The 22,147-nt window shown below is 57.3% G+C and overlaps 2 protein-coding genes across 2 annotated transcripts in view; one reads left to right on the forward strand and one right to left on the reverse strand.

Annotated features, from left to right (window-relative positions):
• PRCC (proline rich mitotic checkpoint control factor) overlaps positions 1–22,147 on the forward strand; it is a 23,098-nt gene continuing 951 nt past the window's right edge. Inside the window, exons 1-6 of the mRNA XM_086694120.1 lie at positions 1–729; positions 11,084–11,131; positions 13,315–13,881; positions 16,009–16,104; positions 18,412–18,555; positions 20,533–20,598. Of these exons, the coding sequence (XP_086550246.1) occupies positions 262–729; positions 11,084–11,131; positions 13,315–13,881; positions 16,009–16,104; positions 18,412–18,555; positions 20,533–20,598 (1,389 nt within the window). The 5' untranslated portion in view covers positions 1–261. The remainder of the gene's footprint in view (positions 730–11,083; positions 11,132–13,314; positions 13,882–16,008; positions 16,105–18,411; positions 18,556–20,532; positions 20,599–22,147) is intronic.
• SH2D2A (SH2 domain containing 2A) overlaps positions 21,234–22,147 on the reverse strand; it is a 17,049-nt gene continuing 16,135 nt past the window's right edge. Inside the window, exon 9 of the mRNA XM_086694122.1 lies at positions 21,234–22,057. The gene's annotated coding sequence lies outside the window, so the exon portion shown is untranslated. The remainder of the gene's footprint in view (positions 22,058–22,147) is intronic.

The raw sequence follows: 22,147 nt of genomic DNA on the forward strand, positions 1-22,147 counted from the left end.
GAGGAGGAGGCGGAGTGACTCGGCGGCCATTAGCTGTGTGTAGTTGCCCGGGACTGGGAGCTTAAGTGAAGAGGGAAGCCTTGCTCGGTGGAAATCTACCGTGGCCATGGGCTCCTGCCGGGCCTAGCCCCAGAGTACGGAGAAGGCGGGCTTTTCGGTGCCCCGCCCCGCCCAGTGGCGGGGCCCACTAGGCCCCCGGACATCCCCGGTCTCAAGTAGGCCTCGTCTGCCGGCAAGGGCGCCCCAAAGGCGGGAGGCGCCATGTCGCTGGTTGCTTACGCCAGCAGCGATGAGAGTGAGCCGGATGAGGCTGAGCCGGAGCCGGAGGAGGAGGAGGCGGCGGCCCCTCCATCTGGGCCCGCTTTAGGGGGCCTGTTCGCTTCTCTCCCCGCACCCAAGGGCCCGGCCCTGCTGCCTCCGCCCCCCCAGATGCTGGCCCCAGCTTTCCCCCCGCCGCTGCTGCTGCCCCCTCCCGCCGGAGACCCCCGGCTCCAGCCGCCTCCGCCCTTGCCCTTCGGCCTGGGGGGCTTCCCCCCACCCCCAGGCGTGAGCCCGGCCGAGGCGGCGGGAGTTGGGGAGGGGCTGGGATTGGGGCTGCCCTCGCCCCGGGGCCCCGGCCTCGGCCTGCCGCCCTCCGTGGGCGGTGCCGGGCCCCCCCTGGGCCTTCCCAAGCCAAAGAAGCGGACAGAGCCCGTGAAGATCGCGGCGCCGGAGCTGCGTAAGGGGGATGTGAGTATCCGGGGAGGGCGCCCCCGCACTGCCCCTCGGCTCGGGTTTGGGCTCCGCCGGACCAGGGACCTGGGAGGTTCCGGGGCTGCCTCCTGTGCGTGCCTCCGTTGGCCGCGGACCGCTGCGTTCCTGCCACGCTGCTATTCACTGAGCTGAGTCTGTCAACTTCGCTGTTTGTCCACGCGGGTTTCGCGGGGCCGGACCCGCCTGCGGAAGGGCCACGTCCCGTCCCCCGGCGCTGGCGGTCCCGGGCCCCCGCGCGCCTGCTTCTGCTCCCCTGTTGCGTCTTCAGCCCAGGCCGTGTGGTACTTGTCTTATCCGGAGAACGGCTTACGACCCGCCACCTGAAGAAGTGACAGGAGGCAGGATTCCTGAGCTGAGCCCTCGCCTGCACATTCGGGACCAACTTTTCCCCGTTGCCCCTAAAACCATTAGGGTCTGGACGAAAAGAATAGGCATCTCGAGTTCTGCTCTTGAGGGGAGTTAGGGAAGAAGGGGAGGTTTTGTCCTTCCCCTTCTTCCCCTTTCAACTGCTGCAGAGCTCTGGGAGGTAACAGGTGTCCAGCAGGTAAGATCTTACCTGGAAAAGGACAGAGTGGAGGTGAAGAGCTGGGTCTGTCACTTCCAGGCTGGTGCCTCAGTTTCCCCGTTTAGGTACCGCTAAGCCTAGGGGAGATAGGATGCTTGGGTTCTATTTCTAGAAGAAGCCGCCAAGTTGGAACAGAAAATAGAAGGCCTGTTCTGGAGCGAGTGCTTTGGGAATAAAGGAGACATGGAGCCTGCTGGCGGGCAGGGGCTTAGGGTTATGCCGAGGTCTTTCCTCTCTGGCTCCTGAAAAGCGAACCGGTCAGTCTTGCGCTCACCTTTGGTAGCCCTCTGGGAGAAGCTTATTTTTGCTCTTCCTGCCCTGCAGGCTTCCGGCTCTGGCTGGGGGCCGTCACCCCTTCCTTGCACTTGCTGGCCCCTCGCCTTCTAACCCCAGATGGCCTTTTGTTCTCCCATCGGCTCCTTTGGAAGCTGGCTTCTCAGGAGGGCTTTCTGGCCCACCTGCATGAGCTGCAGCCTCTTATCCCTCACCCTTTCCCTTCGTTTTTCTCCGGCAGCCGTACAAGCCCCCCGAAGGCAGGCCCTGTTGATTCGTGCCGTATCCCACGCGGTCGAAACCGTGCTCGGGGTGTGCGGACTGCTGCCTGGGTGTTCCCTGAGTGAATACACGTGAATGAATGTGGACTGTTCACGAAAAGGAGGCTCCAGGATCTCCCTCCCGTCTCGTTCCAAACTTTCTTCCACGTTACTTCACCCTCTCTTTGCCCCGAGTCTGTTGTTTCCAAGTCCGGGATCCCAAACAGCCTTCTGTCTCCAGTGAAACTTTGGTCTTGGTTTTGCCTCGAGCGCAGGGAAGTCCCTGAACAAGACCGAAGAGAACGGGTTCATTTCTTCCGCACTCTCTCTTCTCCGCTTCGCCGTGTTCTCCGCCTAGTTTACCTCTGATGTCTGGGGGGAGGAGGCACTCTGAGGCAGCCTGCCTCCCTCCGCTGTGACAGCGGAGAGTTCATTTGCAGGTCTGGGGAGGCAGCATCAGAACAAGTTGCCTCTAAAGGTTGTAGAGTCTTCCATTCGGTCTGGCTGAGGTGGAGGAAACCCCTGAGGACTCCCCGCCCCGTCCCTCCTTTGTCAGTGTGATTCTCGAAGTTCCCAAAGTTCCCGAATGCCCCAAGGTGAAGGCCCAAAGTTCCCGAATGCCCCAAGGTGAAGGAGACTCGAGACTCGAGACTTGGATCATTCAAATAAAGCCAAAGCTTCCTCCCCCTTCAGTTTCCTACCTTCCTTCATCTTGAGCTGGTGCTGGCGGTCTCTGAGCGCATGGTTCCTGCGGAAAGGTCCCCAAGAGCACAGGATGGTCAGCTGAGGGCAGCTGCTGGCTTTAGGATCGTGCTCCTCCGGTTCTAAGCTGTGTGTCTTGCACTTAGTAGGCTCACAGGGCACGTTTGGAGAAATAAACAAACATTTTCTTAGGTGACTTCCCTTTAGGGTTTGGAGTTGAAGTAGCAGCAATGAACTCTGAACTCTCGTTCGTTCGTTGGTTCGTTGGTTCGTTCGATCCTAGCCTGCTTCTCTGTGCCAGCAGCTCAGAGTACAGTGAACGTGATAGGCTCTGCCCACAAGGAGCTTCTGGAGGAGGCGGACGAGGAGATAGATTTCGGGTCAAGTCGGAGAAGAGCCATGGTAGAGCTGGTGCCGTGGGAACGTACCTAGTGGGTGCTAATCCGGTCTAGAGGCTGGGGAGGCTGCCAGAGGGAGATGTCTGCACAGAGATGAGATACGTGAGTAGAGGGAGCCGGAGAAAGCGGGTGCCTCGGGGAGGAGCACATCAGGCGGAGGGGCAGGATGTGGCAGGGAGCTTAGCGGCGAGAGAGACCATGCTTCCGGGGCACCTGGAGTGAGTTAAGCTCCGGAGCTGGATGCGGGGACGTGGGGGTGCTGAGGCCAGGGGATGTGGCCTCTGGGCACCACGGAAAGGCCTTCGTAAGTGACCCTGGGGTAGTGAGGCGCCCTTAACGGGCCGAGCAAGAATTCTCTGGTTGCACAGCGGCCAAGACCTGGGGGAGCAAGACCGGCAGGCACGGCGTGGCAGGGAGTGATGGCCTGGGCACCCGGGCGCGGGCCTGGGGAGAGCTGCAGGTGGCAGGGCTGTGGAGGAGGTAGAGCGTCTGGGCCGTCTGGGCGGTCGATGGGACGGCCTAGATGAGGGCCAGGATTCAAGGTTGACCCCTGCCTTTTAGCTCAGGCAGCCGGAGGGTAGTGGTGCCATTTATTTAGGGAATACAGAGCAGATTGGGGATTAGCTGGATTTAGTTGGTTGCAAGGATCAGAAACCACCTCAAGCCAGGTTGAATAATGAATGTCCCGAGGCACCCGGGGAAAGGGCCTGGAGTCAGAAGTTGGAGATCTTTGTGTGTTTGATTCCTGCTTCTTTGGCTGCAGATCAGTTTCCTCTGCTGCTTGACCTTTGCTGCCGATGAAAGATGGCCGCCCCACCCCCACCCCTTCTCGTCTTTTATTTCTCTTTAGTGATCAGTCCAGATGGAGCCGCGTTCTTAGTCCCGGTCCTGGTGTTCCAGGAGAGAGAATACGGTCGGTCTGATGTGGGTCGGCTCATCAGTCAAATGCAGTCGGGGCGGGGCAGCGTCCAAGTCTGTCCAGGTGCGACGCGAGGTCACATTCAGTCAGCCTTCGGTTTACATGAGGGACTGGGAACGACCCACCGAACAGATGGTCATTTCCTTTTCCCTTCTCCTCTCCTTACTCCACCCGAGCTAACCCCACCCCCCCACGCATTGGGCTGGAGGATTGTTGATTTCATGGACTCAGACTTCTAAAATTAGGATACAAAATGTCAAAATTAGCAAAGTGAGTTTGCTGTAAGAGTTTTCTGTCCTTGGGGCACCTGGGTGGCTCAGTCTACCAGTCTGACTTCGTCTTGGGTCGTGATTTCAAGGTTCATGAGTTGGAGCCCCACAACGGTCTCAGTGCTGACAGCTCGGAGCCTGCTTGGGATTCCGTGTCTCCCTCTCTCTGCCCCTCCCCTGCTTGCACTCTGTCTCTTTCTCTCTCACTCTCAAAAATAAATAAACATTTAAAAAATTAAAAAAAAAAAAAAGAAAAAGTTTTGTGTCCTATAACATGCATTTTAGAGCAAGCAAATTTGAGGCTTATCTGGGTTAGGATTACTTATACTTCCAGATCGTTTACCCAGATAGTGGAAAATTGGAGGGTGTGAGAGGCAGACTTCACTAATTTTGGTCATTTCTGTTAACCAAGTAAAGAGTTGACGGCAGCAGGTTTAGCCGAGTTTCAGCCCTCGGTAGAGGTGGAGCGGGAAGGGGCACAGACCCTTCTGGGACACCCGCTGAGTGGCTGACACTGCCTGGGCGGTTGCAGCCCTGGTCTACAGGTGAGGAAACAGGAGTTTAGAGAACAGAGGTGACCTGTCTCCAGTCACAGTTTGGGAGTGGTAGGGTTGAGTCCAGGGGTGTTTTGTTCTCAAGCAGTGCCTGTTGGGGAGAGAGAAGAGCCATGGACAAGCACAGCTGTACAGGCAGCAGGTGAGGGTGCGGTGGGGAGAGGCAACACGGTGAGGGTGCTTGCTGTAGGGGAGAGGCAGCGCGGTGAGGGTACGGCAGGGGAGAGACTGCACAGTGAGGATGTGGCAGGGGAGAGGCAGCATGGTGAGGGAGAGGCAGTGTGGTGAGGATGTGGCAGGGGAGAGGCAGCGTGGTGAGGGTGAGGCAGGGGAGAGGCAGCGCGGTGAGGGTGAGGCAGGGGAGAGGCAACACGGTGAGGGTGAGGCAGGGGAGAGGCCAGTGTGGTGAGGATGTGGTAGGGGAGAGGCAGCGCGGTGAGGGTACGGCAGGGGAGAGACTGCACAGTGAGGATGTGGCAGGGGAGAGGCAGCACGGTGAGGGTGAGGCAGGGGAGAGGCAGTGTGGTGAGGATGTGGCAGGGGAGAGGCAGCGTGGTGAGGGTGAGGCAGGGGAGAGGCAGCGTGGTGAGGGTGAGGCAGGGGAGAGGCAGCGCGGTGAGGATGTGGCAGGGGAGAGGCAGCGTGGTGAGGGTGAGGCAGGGGAGAGGCAGCGTGGTGAGGGTGAGGCAGGGGAGAGGCAGCGCGGTGAGGATGTGGCAGGGGAGAGGCAACACGGTGAGGGTGAGGCAGGGGAGAGGCCAGTGTGGTGAGGATGTGGTAGGGGAGAGGCAGCGTGGTGAGGGTGAGGCAGGGGAGAGACTGCACAGTGAGGATGTGGCAGGGGAGAGGCAGCACGGTGAGGGAGAGGCAGCGTGGTGAGGATGTGGCAGGGGAGAGGCAGCGTGGTGAGGGTGAGGCAGGGGAGAGGCAGCGCGGTGAGGATGTGGCAGGGGAGAGGCAACACGGTGAGGGTGCTGTAGGGGAGAAGCAGCATGGTGAGGGTGTGGCAGGGGAGAGGCAGTGTGGTGAGGGTGCTGGAGGGGAGAGGCAATGTGATGAAGGTGCTGCAGGGGGGAGGCAACGTGGTGAGGGTGCTGCAGGGGAGAGGCAGCGCGGTGAGGATGTGGCAGGGGAGAGGCAACGCGGTGAGGGTGCTGTGGGGGGAGGCAGCACAGTGAGGGTACGGCAGGGGAGAAGCAGCGCGGTGAGGATGTGGCAGGGGGGAGGCAACGCGGTGAGGGTGCTGTAGGGGAGAGGCAGTGCGGTGAGGGTGTTGTAGGGGGGAGGCAACGCGGTGAGGGTGCTGTAGGGGAGAGGCAGCGTGGTGAGGGTGTTGTAGGGGGGAGGCAACGCGGTGAGGGTGCTGCAGGGGGGAGGCAGCGCGGTGAGGGTGCTGCAGGGGAGAGGCAGCGCGGTGAGGGTATGGCAGGGGAGAGGCAGCGCGGTGAGGATGTGGCAGGGGAGAGGCAACGCGGTGAGGGTGGGAGGCAGCACAGTGAGGGTACCGCAGGGGAGAAGCAGCGTGGTGAGGATGTGGCAGGGGGGAGGCAACACGGTGAGGGTGCTGCAGGGGAGAGGCAGCGCGGTGAGGGTGTGGCAGAGGGAGGCAGTGCAGTGAGGATGTGGCAGGGGAGAGGCAACACGGTGAAGGTGCTGTAGGGGAGAGGCAGCGCAGTGAGGGTACGGCAGGGTAGAGGCAGCATGGTGAGGATGCGGCAGGGGAGAGGCAGCGCGGTGAGGGTGCTGTAGGGGAGAGGCAGGCGAAAGGGAACATTGCTCTAACTGGAGGGCACCTGTCCGCAGAAGATCAGGAGACCAAAGACGGAAACCGGCTGATGAGTCAGGCTAATTGGGATAAAGCCGCGAGGAGTGTGGTGGTGATTCGGGTTTGGAGCCTGGGGGGGTCGGGGCCCGGGCCCTTCTTTCCTCCCTGGCTCCTGGCCCTGGCAGCTCGAGATGGCCTTTTGGAGCAGGCGTGTGCCAGAGCCCGAGCCTGGGAAGATAAGAGAACCGCTCTGACAGATGAGCAGATCCCACTGGGCCGGCTTAATGGAAAATGTCTGTTTCCGTTTTGCTCTGCAGTCTCCGTGCATGCGTCTTGTCACTCTTGGCAGCTGGAGCGGAGAGGACAGTGGTGGCCGTGGAGGCTCAGGCTCTTGTGAGGCCAAGACGTCCATTCCTTTCTCCTTCAGAGGCGCAAGCAGTTTGCGCCTCTAAGACCCAGGAGGGCCTGCGCTGGCCCAGCCCGAGGCTCCGTGGCGCCTGGAACGTCGCCCTCTCTGGGTCTGATGGCACAGCCCTGCCCAGGTCACCACTGGCTGATTGCTGCTCTCTAGGAGCTGACTCTATGGCCTTCGTTTGATCTACTCCTGTGGAAAAGTGTGGCAGTTCCTCAGAAAGTCACTTGGAATTACTCCGCAGTCTAGCAGTTTCTTTCTTTCTTTTTTAAACATTTATTTATTATTAAGAGAGATGGAGCACGAGACGGGGAGGGTCAGAGAGAGGGAGACACAGAATCTGAAACAGGCTCCAGGCTCTGAGCTGTCAGCACAGAGCCTGACACGGGGCTCGAACTCACGGACCGCGAGATCGTGACCTGAGCCGAAGTCGGCCGCTCAACCGACTGAGCCACCCAGGTGCCCCTCTTTTTTTTTTAATATTATTTTTAAAGTTTTTTCTTAAGTAAGCTCTACACCCAACATGGGGCTTGAACTCATGACCCCGAGATCGAGTCGCATGGCTCCCCCGACTGAGCCGGCCCGGCGCCCCTGTGATCCGGCAGTTTCATTCCTCGGTGAAAAGAGCCGAGAGCAGGACTCCCACACGCACGCCCATGTCCGCAGCAACGCTCTTCTCCACGGCCGGAAGGCGCCCGCAGCCCAGGTGTCCACAAGTGGACAGCAGCACGACATGTCCATGCCACACGTGGCATTGAGCCTTAAAAAGGAAGGAAACTCTGACACGTGTGCAGCGTGGATGGCCTTGGAAGGCATTACGCTAAGAGGAACAAGCCAGCCACAGTGGGGGACGTGCCGTGTGATCCCAGCCACATGAAATGCCCACAGTGTGCAGAGCCCAGGGGACAGGAGAGTGGAGGGTCCCTGGGGCTGGAGTGCAGCGAGCAGGCAAGGGGAGGTATTGTTTACCAGGTACAGCCTCTCTGTTTGGGATGATGGAAAGTTCCAGAAATAGTGGTGATGGTTGTACAACACTGAACGCACTTAATGCTACCGAGTGCACACAGCAGTTAAAGTGGCAAATGTTATGGGGCTGCCTGGGTGGCTCAGTCGGTTAAGCATATCCGACTCTTGACCTCGGCTCAGGTGATGATCTCACGGTTTTTGAGTTTGAGCCCCGCGTCAGCACAAAGTGTGCTTGGGATTCTGGGTCTCCCTCTCTGGCCCTCTCCCATTCACACTGTCTTTCTGTCTTTCTTTTTCAAAACTAAATGTTAAAAAAAAATAATAATTGGGGCGCCTGGGTGGCTCAGTCGGTTAGGTGGCCGACTTCGGCTCAGGTCATGATCTCGCAGTCCGTGAGTTCGAGCCCCGCGTCGGGCTCTGTGCTGACCGCTCAGAGCCCGGAGCCTGTTTCAGATTCTGTGTCTCCCTCTCTCTGACCCTCCCCCGTTCATGCTCTGTCTCTCGCTGTCTCAAAAATAAACGTTAAAATAAAAATTAAAAAAAAATATATGTTTGTACAGTTTTATAAACGTAATCATCTGAGACTTGGACAAAACCTGTTTATTTGCACATTGTTGCACTTGAACCTAATTGCCTAAGATGTTAAAGTTTAATTGGGCCTCCAGACGTCACGAGAACGGCCTGTGCCCGGTAGTGAGGTGGTTCCCCACGCGCCCTGCCAGGGAGGGGACGTGTCTCTGTGGTTACGAGGCCAGGGGATGGTCAGGGGTCTCTGAGGCAATGGAGTTTGGAACAGAGAGAACGGGTCAAGATGTTTAGGTGTTTGGGGCTTAATGTTTTGTTTATTTGCTTTTTTTTTTTTTTTTTTTTTGGTTGAGTTTGATGTCTTGGCAGGCCGGAGAGAATGAGAGTCCTCGAACTCTGCCAAGAACTTGCATGTATGTACGTTTCCATGGCTAGACGCTCGTGTGGTCTTTAGCGCATCGTTGTGATGTGTGCGCGTGCTGTTTTCCACAGGCTTGGGGGCCGCAAATAAATGGCCCAGCCGAGACTCACACTTGTAGTTCTGATTTGGTGCCGTGTGCGCCCGTCTGCGTCGTGTGGGGTCTTGAGGGGCCTGGTCAGGGCAGATCTCGGGCCCGGGCCAGCAGGGGACAACTCGGCACGGCGTCTCTGCGGAGACACGCGAGCTGAATGGTTCCGGCCCTTGGTCCCGCCGTGATCCAGCTGGTACTTGACCTCTCTGGGGCTGCCTTCCCTCCCCCTCGAAACTGAGATGACAGGGCCTGCCGGGAAGTGTTACTGGAAGGACGAGTGAAGCGTCGTGAGTTGACTGCCACCTAAGATGACTGTCCTGCCCTCTGCCACCTCTTCCCCTGTCCCCCTGTCCCCCAGACAGACTCCCCTTACGGGTTTTGTAACATACTGATACAGGTGCCGGGACTGGGCGGTAAGGTGAGGCCCCACATGGAGGAGAGACAAACGTGGGACCAGCAGATTCGTGGAGGGGGCGTTTGAACCACACTTGACGCCCTTTGTGTTGTCCTGCCTTGTTACGTGCCGCTTGTCACTCTTACTGGATCGTGAGTTCCTTGAGGACGGGGACTTCTTCCGTGGCACAGCACACACACAAAATCTTTGAGGCACACCGGGGGGACCGGTCTGGGGAACAGGGGACAGGACTCTACCTGCTCCAGGCCCTGCCCCGTGCCCGTGGGCAGAGCGCATGAGCATCGTCTTCCCGTCATCACCCAGCCTGGGGCGGCCGTCGGGACATCCGTCGATATATGCACTGTGGATTGCACAGAGTAGATTCTCAGTCGCCATGAGGTCCTTGTAGCCGATGAGCCGGGGGAGGGACTTGTGGGCCGTGAGGGTCGGCCGAGAGATTCCAGCAGAGCGTTTGAGTCCTTGCAGCATCTTGCACACGGACACGTCTGAGACCTGCCTGATCCCCTTTATGTGCAGACGCCCAAAGCAGGTCCTGGGAACACATGGAAGCTTTTAAGTTTCTTGGCTTGAGAATTCACTTGTTATTTATTCTTAATTTTAAAAAATGCTTTAGCGTTATTATTTTTTATTTTACAGAGACGGAGAGAGTGTGCAAGTGGGGGTGGGGGTGGGGAGAGAATCTCAAGGAGGCTCCACACTCGTCGCGCATCCCATGACCCTGGGATTGGGACCTGACCCTAAATCAGGAGTCAGACACTCAACTGACTGAGCCACCCAGGTGTCCCGGGATTTACTTACTTACTTACTTGCTTCCCTATGTATTTATTTGTAATTATTCTTAATGCTTTTATTTACTTTGGAGAGAAAGAGAGAGACAGAGTGCGAGTGGGGAGGGGCAGAGAGAGAGGGAGACACAGAATCCGAAGCAGGCTCTGGGCTCCCAGCTGTCGGCCCAGAGCCCCCCTGGGCGCTTCACCTCCTGAACCGGCCAGAGCATGACCTGAGCCGAGGTCGGTCTCTCCATCGCCTGAGCCCGCAGGCGCCCCCTAGGGGAATAACTTTGAAAAATCATAGGCTTGCTCCTTTTTGATCGATGGCGACGTTCAGGATCTGGTACTGAGCTCCAAGGTCAGGTAGCTTCCAGTGTGAGAGCTTGTGTTAGGGACAGCCCCGGTGAGTCAGAGGGTGACACAAGTGGCCTCCTGTCTTGCCCCCAGCGCTCACCGTCCCCATTTGCTCACCTTCTTCCTGGACGCGAGCAACTCTGTCTGGCAGACGGTAGATCATACTTGCGGAGGGAATGGATTTCTCCAATGGCTTTGACCTTTAATGCTGCACAGAGAGTCGTTAACACCCCACTTAACTCCCGCCGGAGTTGCCCGGCCGTGTGGTTATGTTGTCTGCGTGAGCGGTTTCAGAAGGGCAGCTGAGACTGGGGGAGATGGTGGGCCACGTCCATCCGTCTTCCAGCAGACAGATTTATTAGGAGGAAAAATGGGTGTAGCCTTTTCTTTCCACCAGGTCTAAACGGGAGGAAATGCTTTTACTTTAAAGGACTAGAAATCGATGCCAAGGAGCCTGGGCCGCAGGACCCGGGGCAGAAGGAGTGCCCTGGGGAAGTCACTACACACCCCTTCGCCCTGAGGCGGTTCGAGAGCAGGGAGGGAGCTCTCGGGCGCTTCCCCTGCAACCGCACAGACCCGTGGGCCGCCCTTGTCCGGACCTCGCTGGATGCGGGTGTTTCCTCCACCGCCCTCACGCGGGAAGGCCTTATTCCGTTTCTTTTTTTTCTCAGTCAGATTCCGAGGAAGATGAGCCCTCCAAGAAGAAAACTGTCCTTCAGGTAAGCTTTGTGACCCGGCAGAAGCCATTTCTCTTCCCGTATTGCCTCCCGAAAGAGAGTCACGACGCCGGGGAAGTGTTTCCACCTCACACGTAGGGCAGACGCAAGCATCTGAGGACCAGCTCCCTCCGTGTGGTTTGGTTGTTCTCGGAGCCGCCGGCCCTCGTGCCGTGTGCCCTCCCCTCGCCGTTGGCTCGGTGCTGGCCTGGTGGGGTCACCCCTGCTGGGGGCAGCCAGTGGCAGGGAGGCAGAAGCCAGTGGGTGCGGCGCATTTCCGCCGAAAGGACTGTTTAGGAAGGGTGAACGGAGCGGGCAGAACGATGTTGGAACGTGTGTGCTGTGCAGTCATCCTCCCGCCTCGTCTTTAACCTGGAGAGGAAGTACGTCAGCCGTGCCAGGCGCAGCCCTCAGTGCTTCACCAGCCTTTAGTTGATTTCATTCTAAGGTAGCGCCGCAGTCGTGGCGTTATCATCACCCCCGTATTCTGCTGGTGGAAACCACGGGTGAAGGAGCTTGCCCGCGGGCAGCGATGGGTGGGGCAGGGCGGGGGTCAGACTCTGGGTCTGACCGTCCAGTCCCAGCCCTTCCCTGCTGCGCTTGGCTCCTGCTCCAGACCTGAGACCGGAAGTCCTCAGCCAGACGATGCCGGGAGCTGATCTCTCGGCCGTTTGCCCTGTTTTCCCCTGTCCTGGTGCCTTTATTCCGGCCCCCGGGAGTTTCTTCCCGCTCCACTCCGCGCTCAGGGACTTACGTGCTCTCTGATCTTGTGGATCGTATGTCTCAGGGAAAACAAAAGCAAAAGCGGTCCTGCCTTTGTCAGATTATGTCGTGACTCAGGCGTGTGACGCCAGAGCTGCCCCTTTCCCTGACTCTGCTGTCACCTCCACTGCTGGGAGCTCTCCGGGCGCAGTCATGTGGAGGGGAGAGAGACGTCCTGGCCCTGTGTCGGGGGGGGGGGGGGTGACGGAAGAGGAGTTGCGGCCAAAACTGGCAGCTGAGGCTGCTGGAGGCCGGTTCTCCGTTACCCAGGGTGGCTTCCTGGAGGGGGTGGGTAAGGGCAGCCTGAGTCATGGGGGCACTGGCTCAGAGGGCCTCCGGAGCACAGAGCAGCCTCCCAGCTGGCGGAGGGGCTGGGGGGACACTGGCTCAGCTGTCGGGCGGAGTGGGGACCCAGTGCTGCACAGGGGTGTGGCTGTGACCCCAGATGCCATCTGAGAAGTCAGACGCTTCAAGGTAGCCTGAGCATGTGAACCACGTGGCACCTGGGCCCGCTCCCTACGTGCTTGAGTCTCTGCGGTCCGCCTGGCTGGAATGTTCCAGAGCTGTGGACAGACAGCAGGGGAGGAGCCCACTGGCCAGATGAACTGTTCTGCCTGCCTGACTCACCAGCCTTTCTTCACTTGCTCTGGGCGTTGCTTGGCCGAGGGGCTGAAGTATACTGGTCCTCCAGGATAGGGGCATGGTGGCCTTGTTCCATTCTCCTTTTTTAGACTGACACCTCCCTCGGCCCTCCAGTTAGGCCAGGCTAGCCCCGTGGCATACAGAAAGCAGAATCGGAGAGATTTTTCCGTGCAGTAGGAACTCGGGATGGGCTGAGTCATTTAGCTTACAGATTGAGAAGTTAAATGCTCGACTCTGGCATAAGCTGAATGTGCCACACGTATAGGGCTTTCCTTGGGCAGGGGAGAGGACTTTGGGCAACAGGAGTGAAGGTCTTTTGGACAGAGCCCTGTTCTTGACTTTGAGTAGCAATCCCAGGGAAGCAGGGAGTTCCTATGTTAAGAACCTTCAAGCCCTGGAGAGAGGTAGAGCGATCAGCTGGAGAGAGCCCTGGGCTTTCTGGGAAGAAGGGATGATGTGGGATTAAAAGCATCGTAGTCACCAAAAGCCACAGACTCAGGGAAGGCTCTGGGGCACAGGGCAGCGGAGCTGGGTTGGTGTGGAGCCGAGGAGAACAGGGGTGATGTCTTCCCTGGGAGAAGCAGCCAGCAGAGGGGCCTGAGGTAGGAGGCAGATGGGATCCCCCAGCGAGGCAGCGGGCAGAGTTGAGAAGGAAGCAGGGGCCGATGAGATTTTAGGCCGGAGCGCCTATCTGTGCTTCTTGTTCTTGGTGTTGATAACGCGTATCACCAGATCTCACTTGGCACGTTTTTTCCCTCCTTCCCCGAACCTGTGCTCACCAGGGATCCGGCGAGGGCGCTGGCCTGTCTGCCTTGCTTCCCCAGCCTAAAAACCTGCCTGTGAAAGAGACTGGCAGGCTGCCCCTGCCCCACGCCTCCTCCCGGAAGCCCGCGGATGGCTCCTCTGACGCTAAGCCCTCCAGACAGGCTTCTAAGACCAAGCCCTCTTCCCTCGCCTCTGTCGTGGGCACCACAACCACCACTCCGTCACCCTCTGCCATCAAGGCTGCCGCCAAGAGTGCTGCCCTACAGGTGACGAAGCAGATCACGCAGGAGGAGGACGACAGTGATGAGGAAGTAGCCCCCGAGAACTTTTTCTCCCTCCCTGACAAGGCTGAGCCGCCTGGAGTTGAGCCATACCCTTACCCTCTCCCTGCCGTCCCTGAAGAGCTGCCTCCAGGCACGGAACCGGAGCCGGCCTTCCAGGACGACGCAGCCAATGCCCCCCTCGAATTCAAGATGGCAGCGGGCTCAAGTGGGGCCCCTTGGATGCCTAAGCCTGGGGATGACTACGGCTATAACCAGTTTTCCACATATGGCGATGCCAATGCCGCTGGTGCTTATTATCAGGTGGGTAGGTGGTCCGGAGGGCGGGCCAGGGCGCGTTGGAGCGTGGAGGTCACGGAGAGCTCTGAGCCGGTCCTGCGGCCTCTGTGGTTTTGCTTTGGCTGAATTAATGTCTTCCAGCGCCTTGATTTTCCTGTATATCTCCGGCCTCAAAACGTACCACCTTTGTTCTGAAAAAGGGCCCGTCTTGAAGTCTGACAGGGAGAAGTACATAACTGATACGTTTGTTCTGGAAACCAGCCCCGTAGGAGCTGGCGGGAGGTGTAGGGAGAGGGCGGGAGATCCAAGACCCCCTGGTGTGGATGGTGAGGCTGAGTGAACCGGAGGGGTGCACTGAGCAGGAAGGAAGGAGAGGAGGGGCTGAGGGCGAAGGGGATCTGGAGAGTCGAACACAGAAGGGGAGAGGGGGGAAGGCAGGAGCCACGGGAAGGTGAAAGGATGGGAGCCCCTGTCCCAGGGAGCCAGGGGACCGTAATTTGTGCTGTGACAGACAGTGGGGTCTGAGGGGGGGTTGGGCTTGAAATCCCAAGCCGTGTGAGTCTGGGCAGATTCCTCAGCTGTACGGGGGGGGGGGGGGGGGGGGGTAACAGCAGTGGCCTCGTAGCGATGCTGGGACAAGCCCATCAGCGTGGCATGGTGCCCGGGCCAGAGCAAATGCCCAGGAAAGAGTTGGGATAACTTTTTATCCCAGTGCCATTTGGAAGAGCTGCTTAGCTCTGTTGTGAGTGGCGTCAGAGGATATGGGAGGCCAGGTGAGTGGGTTTAGGAAAGACTTTCCCGGCATCACAGTCCTGGGTGGAGAGGGCTCCAGGGGCTCAGGGACTCGCCAGTGTTCTGACCTGTTCAGCCAAACAAAACAAAACACAACAACAACCAAAGCCATTTAAAGGAACAACAACCAGGCATTCTGTATTTATTTATAAACTGCACTGAGGGAGTCCGTGCACGTGAAACATGTAATGTGCACTCGGGACCCTGCAGTTCCACGTATCTTTCTGTGAATGCTTTCATAGAAAATCGTGCTCTCATCGCTCTGGATTCTTACGTGTTTTATTCGGTCAGTGTTAAACCTTACTTTCCATTTAGTTCACTATAAAATGAATGTTCTTCAAGGGGCATTTTTTGGAGTTTTGGGCAAAAGTGGAAGAATTGGGAGAAAGCGTGGGCCGGGAGGAAGCCGCTTCTCAGCCCGAGGGCCACCTGGCTGGCCTCCTGGGGGCTCGTCCTGCCTGCACCCCTCTTCCTCCGGGACCGCAGCAGCCTCCGACAGCTCAGCTCCAGGGTGGTCATCAGATTCCTGAGCCGAGTGCCCGGGAACACACACCTTGGCTTGTTCCTGGCTTTGTAAATTCCGTACCAGTCTGAAAGCCATTTATTTTATGTTAGGTTTTTATTGACGTATAGTTGAGGGGCGTCTGGGTGGCTCAGAGGCCGGTTCAGCGTCTCTTGATTTCTGCTCAGGGCATCATCTCACGGATGTGAGATGGAGCCCTTCGTCGGGCTCTGTGCTGCGTGTGCAGCCTGCTTAAGATCCTCTCTCCCTCTCCCTTTGCCTCTCCCGCACTCCCTGAAAAAAAAAAGAAAAGAAGAAAAGAACTATAGTTGACACGATGGATGTTATGTTAGTTTCAGGTGTGTGGCGATTTATTTCATATCAGAGATCTGCACCCTCCCTCCCCGTTGCAGGCAGCGTCCTTGGGTCCACAGGCCCAAGATTAAGACAAAGAGCGGGAACGGTGCGCCCTCACACCTCTCCCCTGCTCACAGCCGAGCGTGTCTCCATCTCACGGGCAGGAGGTGTGGCGCTGAGGGCACTGTGGCGTGAGGGTTGGGATTCACCCTGGGGAGCAACCGAGGGAGAGGGGAGCAACCGAAGCAGGAGAGAATGCCTGTTTCTCGTCCCCCTTCCCTGAGCTATAGCCACCTGGACGGTACCGATCGGAGAAGCTGCAGAGGGTCTTCTGAGTTACGGATGGGTCCTCGGGACGCACGCCTCTACCTGGGCCGCTTGAGGGGCCGGTGGTGCGGGTGCCTCCGCTGCCACTTGGTGAGGGTTTGCTCTGCTCCAGACCTTGTCCCCTGTCCGCTGTGCCCCTCAGTTGGTGTGTTTTTTCCCTCTCTTGACTGCAGGATTATTACAGTGGTGGCTACTATCCTGCACAGGACCCGGCCCTGGTCCCCCCCCAGGAAATTGCCCCAGACGCCTCCTTCATCGATGACGAAGCAGTAAGTTAATAAAGCACGGGTGACCATCTTTGACCCATGGACGCCAGGTTTCAAATGCAAAAGTAAAGAAACCTTTTGGGGAGGGGGGCCTGGATAGCTCAGTTGTTTGATCATCTGACTCTTGGTCTCAGCTCAGGTCTTTAACGTTTATTAATTTTTGAGAGACAGGAAGAGACAGAGTGTGAGCGGGGGAGGGGCAGAGAGAGAGGGAGACACAGAATCCGAAGCAGGTTCCAGGCTCCGAGGTGTCGGCACAGAGCCTGACGCGGGCTCGAACTCAACAGACCGCGAGATCATGACGTGAACCAAAGCCGGACGCCCAACTGACTGAGCCACCCAGGCACCCCTGTGGTGGAATTTTGCTCAGGTCTTGATCTCAGGGTCGAGAGTTCAGGCCCTGCATTGGGCTCTGCACTGGGTGTGGGGTTTGTTTGTTTGTTTGTTTGTTTGTTTTAACTATATTCAGTTAGGATTCGCTGTGGCAGAAACCCCAAAGTGCAGTGGCTTACATCAGAGGAGTTAACTTTTTTCTTCCTCAAAGAAGGCCGGAGTCAGCCCTGCATAGTTGTTGGGGATCCGGGCGCCTTGTGGTGATTCCTCTGCTGTCCCTGCATTGTGGCCTTTGTGCTCTGGTCGGTGGTGGCTGAGGCTGCCGCTCTCTCGCCTGCATTGCGGCCGCTGTTCTGCGGCAGGTGGAGAGACCGAGGAAGAGTATCTTCTTCTCCTTTGGGGAGACCTCCCCCACATCTCCCCAGAGTTCCTACCAGCGCTTCCATTTCTGTCTCGTTGACTAGAGTCTGGTCACGTGACCACATGTGGCTTCAGGGGGAGCCCAGGGGTGGGATAGTCTTTTATCCAGTTGGGTGGTGATATGCCAGAATGTTGGGCTCCTTCACGTTAAAGGTGAAGGGGACGATGGATTTGGGGAGAGGACAGCAGCCACAGTGAATGACTCCTGTGTTCACACGCCTGGATCCCCTGCCGCTGGGCTCCCTCACCTCAGCACAAGGAGAGAGAAAACCCCGGGTCCCGTCAGGCTGTGTTCCGGACGGGAAATCTTGTTCTCTCCGTAGGGAGGTCTCAGCCTGTCAGGAGGGGGCTGGGGAAGTGGGGGTGTGCTCTTTTTGCATTCAGCCTCTTAGGAAAAATAACCCCCTCTCGCCTCTTCACAGAGAGGTGTCCATCCCTCCGCATGCTTCTTCCTGCTGTCACTGTGTCCCCTGCAGGTGTATCCTTGACACGGTCCATAGTTGGGCCCTTTTTGTCCTCAGCCTGGGAGGCAGCAGAGAGCTCAGCCAGGGGCGAGAGTTCTTTCCTGCAGGTAGAGTCCCTCGGAGGAGACCTCACCAGTGACGCTGAGAGCTGGGCCTGGCCTGCACTCAGGTCTCTGAGTGTTTCAATTAGAGTCCCCTCACCCACACGAGTCCGGGCGACATTGGTGTGACCTGCCCTTTCGGTGAGGAGGGCAAGAGAGAGCGGCAGCCTCCTAGAAATCTTGCCAGGCTCCCTCTCTCCCAGCTCCGCCTCTGAGGTCCACTCTGGTGTGGAGTCTGCTGATTTTGTGATGACAAACCAATGAGAAGGAACGCACGTGTAAAAACCAATTTTTAGAGGAAGAATCCTAGATTTTTTTTTTTTACCCTGAATTCTTCTTTTTTTTAATGTTTGTTTATTTTTGAGAGTGAGAGCGAGAGAGAGAGAGAGAGAGAAAGGTGAGTGCAAGCAGGGGAGGGACAGAGGGAGAGGGAGACACAGAATCCAAAGCAGGCTCTAGGCTCCGAGCCGTCAGCACAGAGCCCGGCGTGGGGCTCAAACCCACGAACTTGTGAGATCATGACCTGAGCTGAAGTCGGACGTTTGACCGACCGAGCCACCCAGGCGCCCCTACTCTGAATTCTTAATCTGAAAATTGTATGCAGTCCTTTTCGGTACGTTGAACTTACGCATAGTTTGAGCACATGTTCCCAGCAGTGATCCCCCGCCCCCGTACTCGCTCATGTTTGGGGGTACCGCCTTGGCCTCCCTTTCCCTGAGGGCAGGAGAACGTCTGGGCGGCAGCCCTTCATTGGGCATCGGACGAGTTTGATAGGTGGGGGGTGAAATGGGGTATCGCACAGGGGGGAGTTAAGGACACTTAATTGTGTTCTCCTAACTGGGTCGGGAAGCATCATTGCACCGTGTGACGGCCGCCGTGGGTAGCACAGGGGGCGGGGGGATGGTCGTAAGATGATTCCATAAATTCTGGGTTTCTAGTGAGTCCCCGATCTCTCACCCAGATCCCCCACTGCTCTCTGTCTCCTTTTCCAGTTTAAGCGGCTACAGGGCAAGAGGAACCGAGGGAGGGAGGAAGTCAACTTTGTGGAGATCAAAGGTGACGACCAGCTCAGTGGGGCTCAGCAGTGGATGACCAAGTCGTTGACAGAAGAGAAAACCATGAAGTCATTCAGCAAAGTAAGTGGGAAGGGTCTGTTGCACGGCTGACTTGGGGGTGGGGGGTGCCCAGAGCAGAATCTGGGCCTGCTCCTGTCCCGACCCCACACCCGATGGTTACCCCCCAGCACCTTTCACAGATGCCTACCACCCGTGGAACTGGAGCCTGCGCCGAGCCTCACGGATGCAGCCTCCGCCTTCCAGAACTTTCCAGAACTTTGCGGCACTTTGCTTTCTGTCTGGGGGGTGGAGTCTTGTCACCGAGACTGGGCGACTCGGGAAGAGCTTTGATGCGTTGTGGCTGTCTCCCCGGTGGGACAGAACCCGCAGCTGCCCTGCCCTCTCCCTCTGTCACTTCCCGCCTCCACCCTGCCAGGGTGGGGCCTGGCTCAGCACATCTTTGAAGTGTGGATGGAACAGCAGAGTCCTGGGGGCTCCGGTTCTGAGTATGCACCCCCTCCCCTCTCCTTTTTTGCTGTTACTTATTGTCGCCAGCTGGGGGCTTTTCGGGTGTTTATTCTCCACACTTCCCACACCACACGCCTGCCTTCCTGTGCTAGTTTTCTTCAGTCAGCGTGAGGGACCCCTCTCCACCTAGTAGCTGAGCACAGCAAACATGGACATTTATGAGCCTGCCACGGGGGGCGGAATGTGGGGAAGCCCTGGATTCAAGCCCAGCACCAGCAAGGCCAAGGTCGGGCATCTTCTCCCCTTCTCCCTCCCACTCTCTCCGCTCTGTTCTGTGGCCACAGATGGCCGTCTGAGCTCTGGCCGTTTGTTTTCACCGAATGCTGGCGGTCGTACAGGACAGAGCAGAGGGCTGTGGTTAGATCAGCACAGAGCCATCCGTGTTTCCTGGAAAAACCACTGGGGGGAGCGTGCTCTCCTAACCGGGTCGGAAGCATCACTGTTCCGTGTGACAGCCGCCGTGGGTGGCGTCCACCGTGGCCAGCGAGTGCATCGTGCTTGTCGGCTTTGATGGTGACGTTAAACGGTGTCCCACAGCAGCCAGGAATTGGGGGTTTGCTGCTGCTTGGGTCCTTACTTTCTTTGCACCGCCTCATGGTGTTACAGCTCGACTGTTTAAAAAGAAGAGAAACCTACGGTTCGTGTCCTCGAGGGCTTTACGGCACAGCCGGGAGAAAGTTGATGAGTGATGGGGGGTTGCCGAGGACCCTCTAGAGAGGAGTGTTGGGGGCTGGGTGGGGCTGATAGGATGCTTCTGGTCTGAGGCAGCACTGGTGGGGCAGGAAAACCGTAGGATGAAAAAGCCCAGACCAGTATAGACTTTGACAGTAAAGCTTTTGCTTCAGAGCTTGGTTAGGGCTTGGGTGTAGTTACCGGTGGAGGCTGGAAGACTGGGGAGAGGTGGGTGGTGGTGAAAATTCTGATTCCAGGGTCTCTGGGGAGGCACACGCCGGGGAGGGGGGGCGGGGGCGGGCTTTCAGCTAGAGGCTGGGGATGGGAGAGCTGGGGAAGCTGTAGGTAGGAGCAGGCTGGGTGGCTGGCCTGCCGGGGAGAAAGGGACAGAGACAGGGAGGGCTGAGGCGGAGACGGGCAGGATTACGAGAGGGAGGGAGGTCACCCAGGCCCTGGAACAGAAGCTGTTGTAGAGTCACTACACGTAATACAGCCAGCTTCAAGTGCCCACTGTGGGCAGAGCCCTGTGCTTGTCGCTGGGGGTGGGTGGGGTGGGGTGGGGTAGGGTTACCAAAGAAACAGAAGACGCAATCCTGACCTCAAAGCATCTCCAGTCCAGCAGAGATATTAGCAGGCTATTTCAGGCAGAGCTTCTTAGCCTGGGTTTTTGGCATAATGGTTTTAATAAAAACCGTTTTGTGAGCGTACAGACATAAAAACAGCCCCAAGCTGACTTTTCTCCCCCAGGTTTTAGGCCAAGTACTTGGTTTCTAAGCCCCAGCCTTGCACCATCTGGGCACGTGTGATACTTCTCCTTTTCTTCCTGTGGCTTAAAGAGTGTGTTTTCTTCCCTTGCAGAAGAAAGGGGAGCAGCCAACGGGCCAGCAGCGGCGGAAGCACCAGATCACGTACCTGATCCATCAGGTGAGAGGGTCCCCGGAGACCCCAGGGACAGCCGGCTGAGACCCCTTGACTGCGGGCCCGAGGCCCCTTCACCGCCCCGTGGGCTGGAAGCCCAGGTGCCAGGCACCAGCTTCCCAGGGTCCGTTCTCCATGTGGCCACTAGGGGGGGGATGTGTCCTTCAGAATCTCCTACCACCCCACCCCGCCTCGCCCTGGCGCCTGTCACTTCCCACTTCCCTTCAGCCTCAAGTGCCAGGGGCTTGTGAGTAAACTAGGTGGAGATTCAGATACCCAAACATGCACGCGGAGGGCAGCAAAGTGGTTTCTCCTACGGTTCTATTACATGGCAAGTTTATCAGAAATAAATGGCGAGTTTATCTATCTAGGGATTTAAGAATCTAAAGAAAAAAATGGGTTCACCAGCTTTTAACAGAACATCCACCTGATAAGGATGTTGGTTTTGTAGTCTCCACTTCTGTGGCAGGAAACAACACAAATAATTAAAAATCGCAGCTAATCCAAACATGTCTTCTGGAATTAGAATGTCACTTACCTGATAGGACCCAGCAACTCTCACTTATTTAATCATTAAGCAGACATCTTTTGGAGACCTCCTGTGCCAAACGCTGTCTGAGACCCAGATGGGAACGTGCTGTTCTGGCCCTTTCCCTGGGGACACATTGCTGCCTGGTGATTTCAGGGGGAAATCTGCTTTTGCTGTTCTTGTCAATGGTTCACCTTCCTTTTCAGGGACTCCCCTGTGTCCTTATCCTGACTTGTTATTTGTAGGGAAAGGATTCGAGGGTAGGGTTTTCTTTTAAGCCCAAACCCTTTTTTTTTTTTTAATGTTTATTTTGAGAGAGAGCGCGAGTGGGGGAGGGGCAGAGAGACTCCCAAGCAGGCTCTGCAGTGTCAGCGCAGAGTCGGAAGGGGCGGGGCTTGAACTCATGAAGGGTGAGATCGTGACCTGAGCCAAGATCAAGAGTCCAGTGCTCACCTGCTGAGGCACCCAGGTGTCCCTAAACCCTAACTCTTCACCTCCGCCCCTTAACCAATGGGAGGTGGGCAGATACCAGCTAACTCTGGCGGGGTGGGGTTGGCGAGCCCCCCTTCTCAGGTGGTGCCTGTAGGGTCCCCAAGTGTGGCGTTGAGGTCAGCAGAGGAAAGTCACAATTCTGGTGCCTTCCAGTCTGTATTTCACAGCTTCAGTTTGTGCTTGAAAGGGGTGTGAATTTCTAGGGTTCCACATCCACCGTGTGCAGCACAGCAGTGACACTCCATCTCGAGACACAGCTGTCGCTTGGTGTCCCGTGTGGCCCTGTCCACATCTTTGACACTGTCCTCTCCCGCTTGGCTGGTCGGGCATCCAAGGCATCTGATGTCCTCCTTTCAGATGCAAATTCCAGCTCACCTCTGTCAGGTTTCCACTGGAGAGATTCGGTTTTAATTCCAGCAGGTGTAGGACCAGGATGCTTCTGTTCTGTTTTTGTAAAGATTTTATGTATTTATTATTACTTTTTGAATGTTTATTTATTTGAGAGACAGAGAGAGAGCATGCACGAGCAGGGGA

This window comes from Puma concolor, chromosome E4 (genome assembly GCF_028749965.1).
Source record: "Puma concolor isolate L17-30 chromosome E4, mPumCon1.1.hap2, whole genome shotgun sequence".
NCBI lineage: Eukaryota > Metazoa > Chordata > Mammalia > Carnivora > Felidae > Puma > Puma concolor.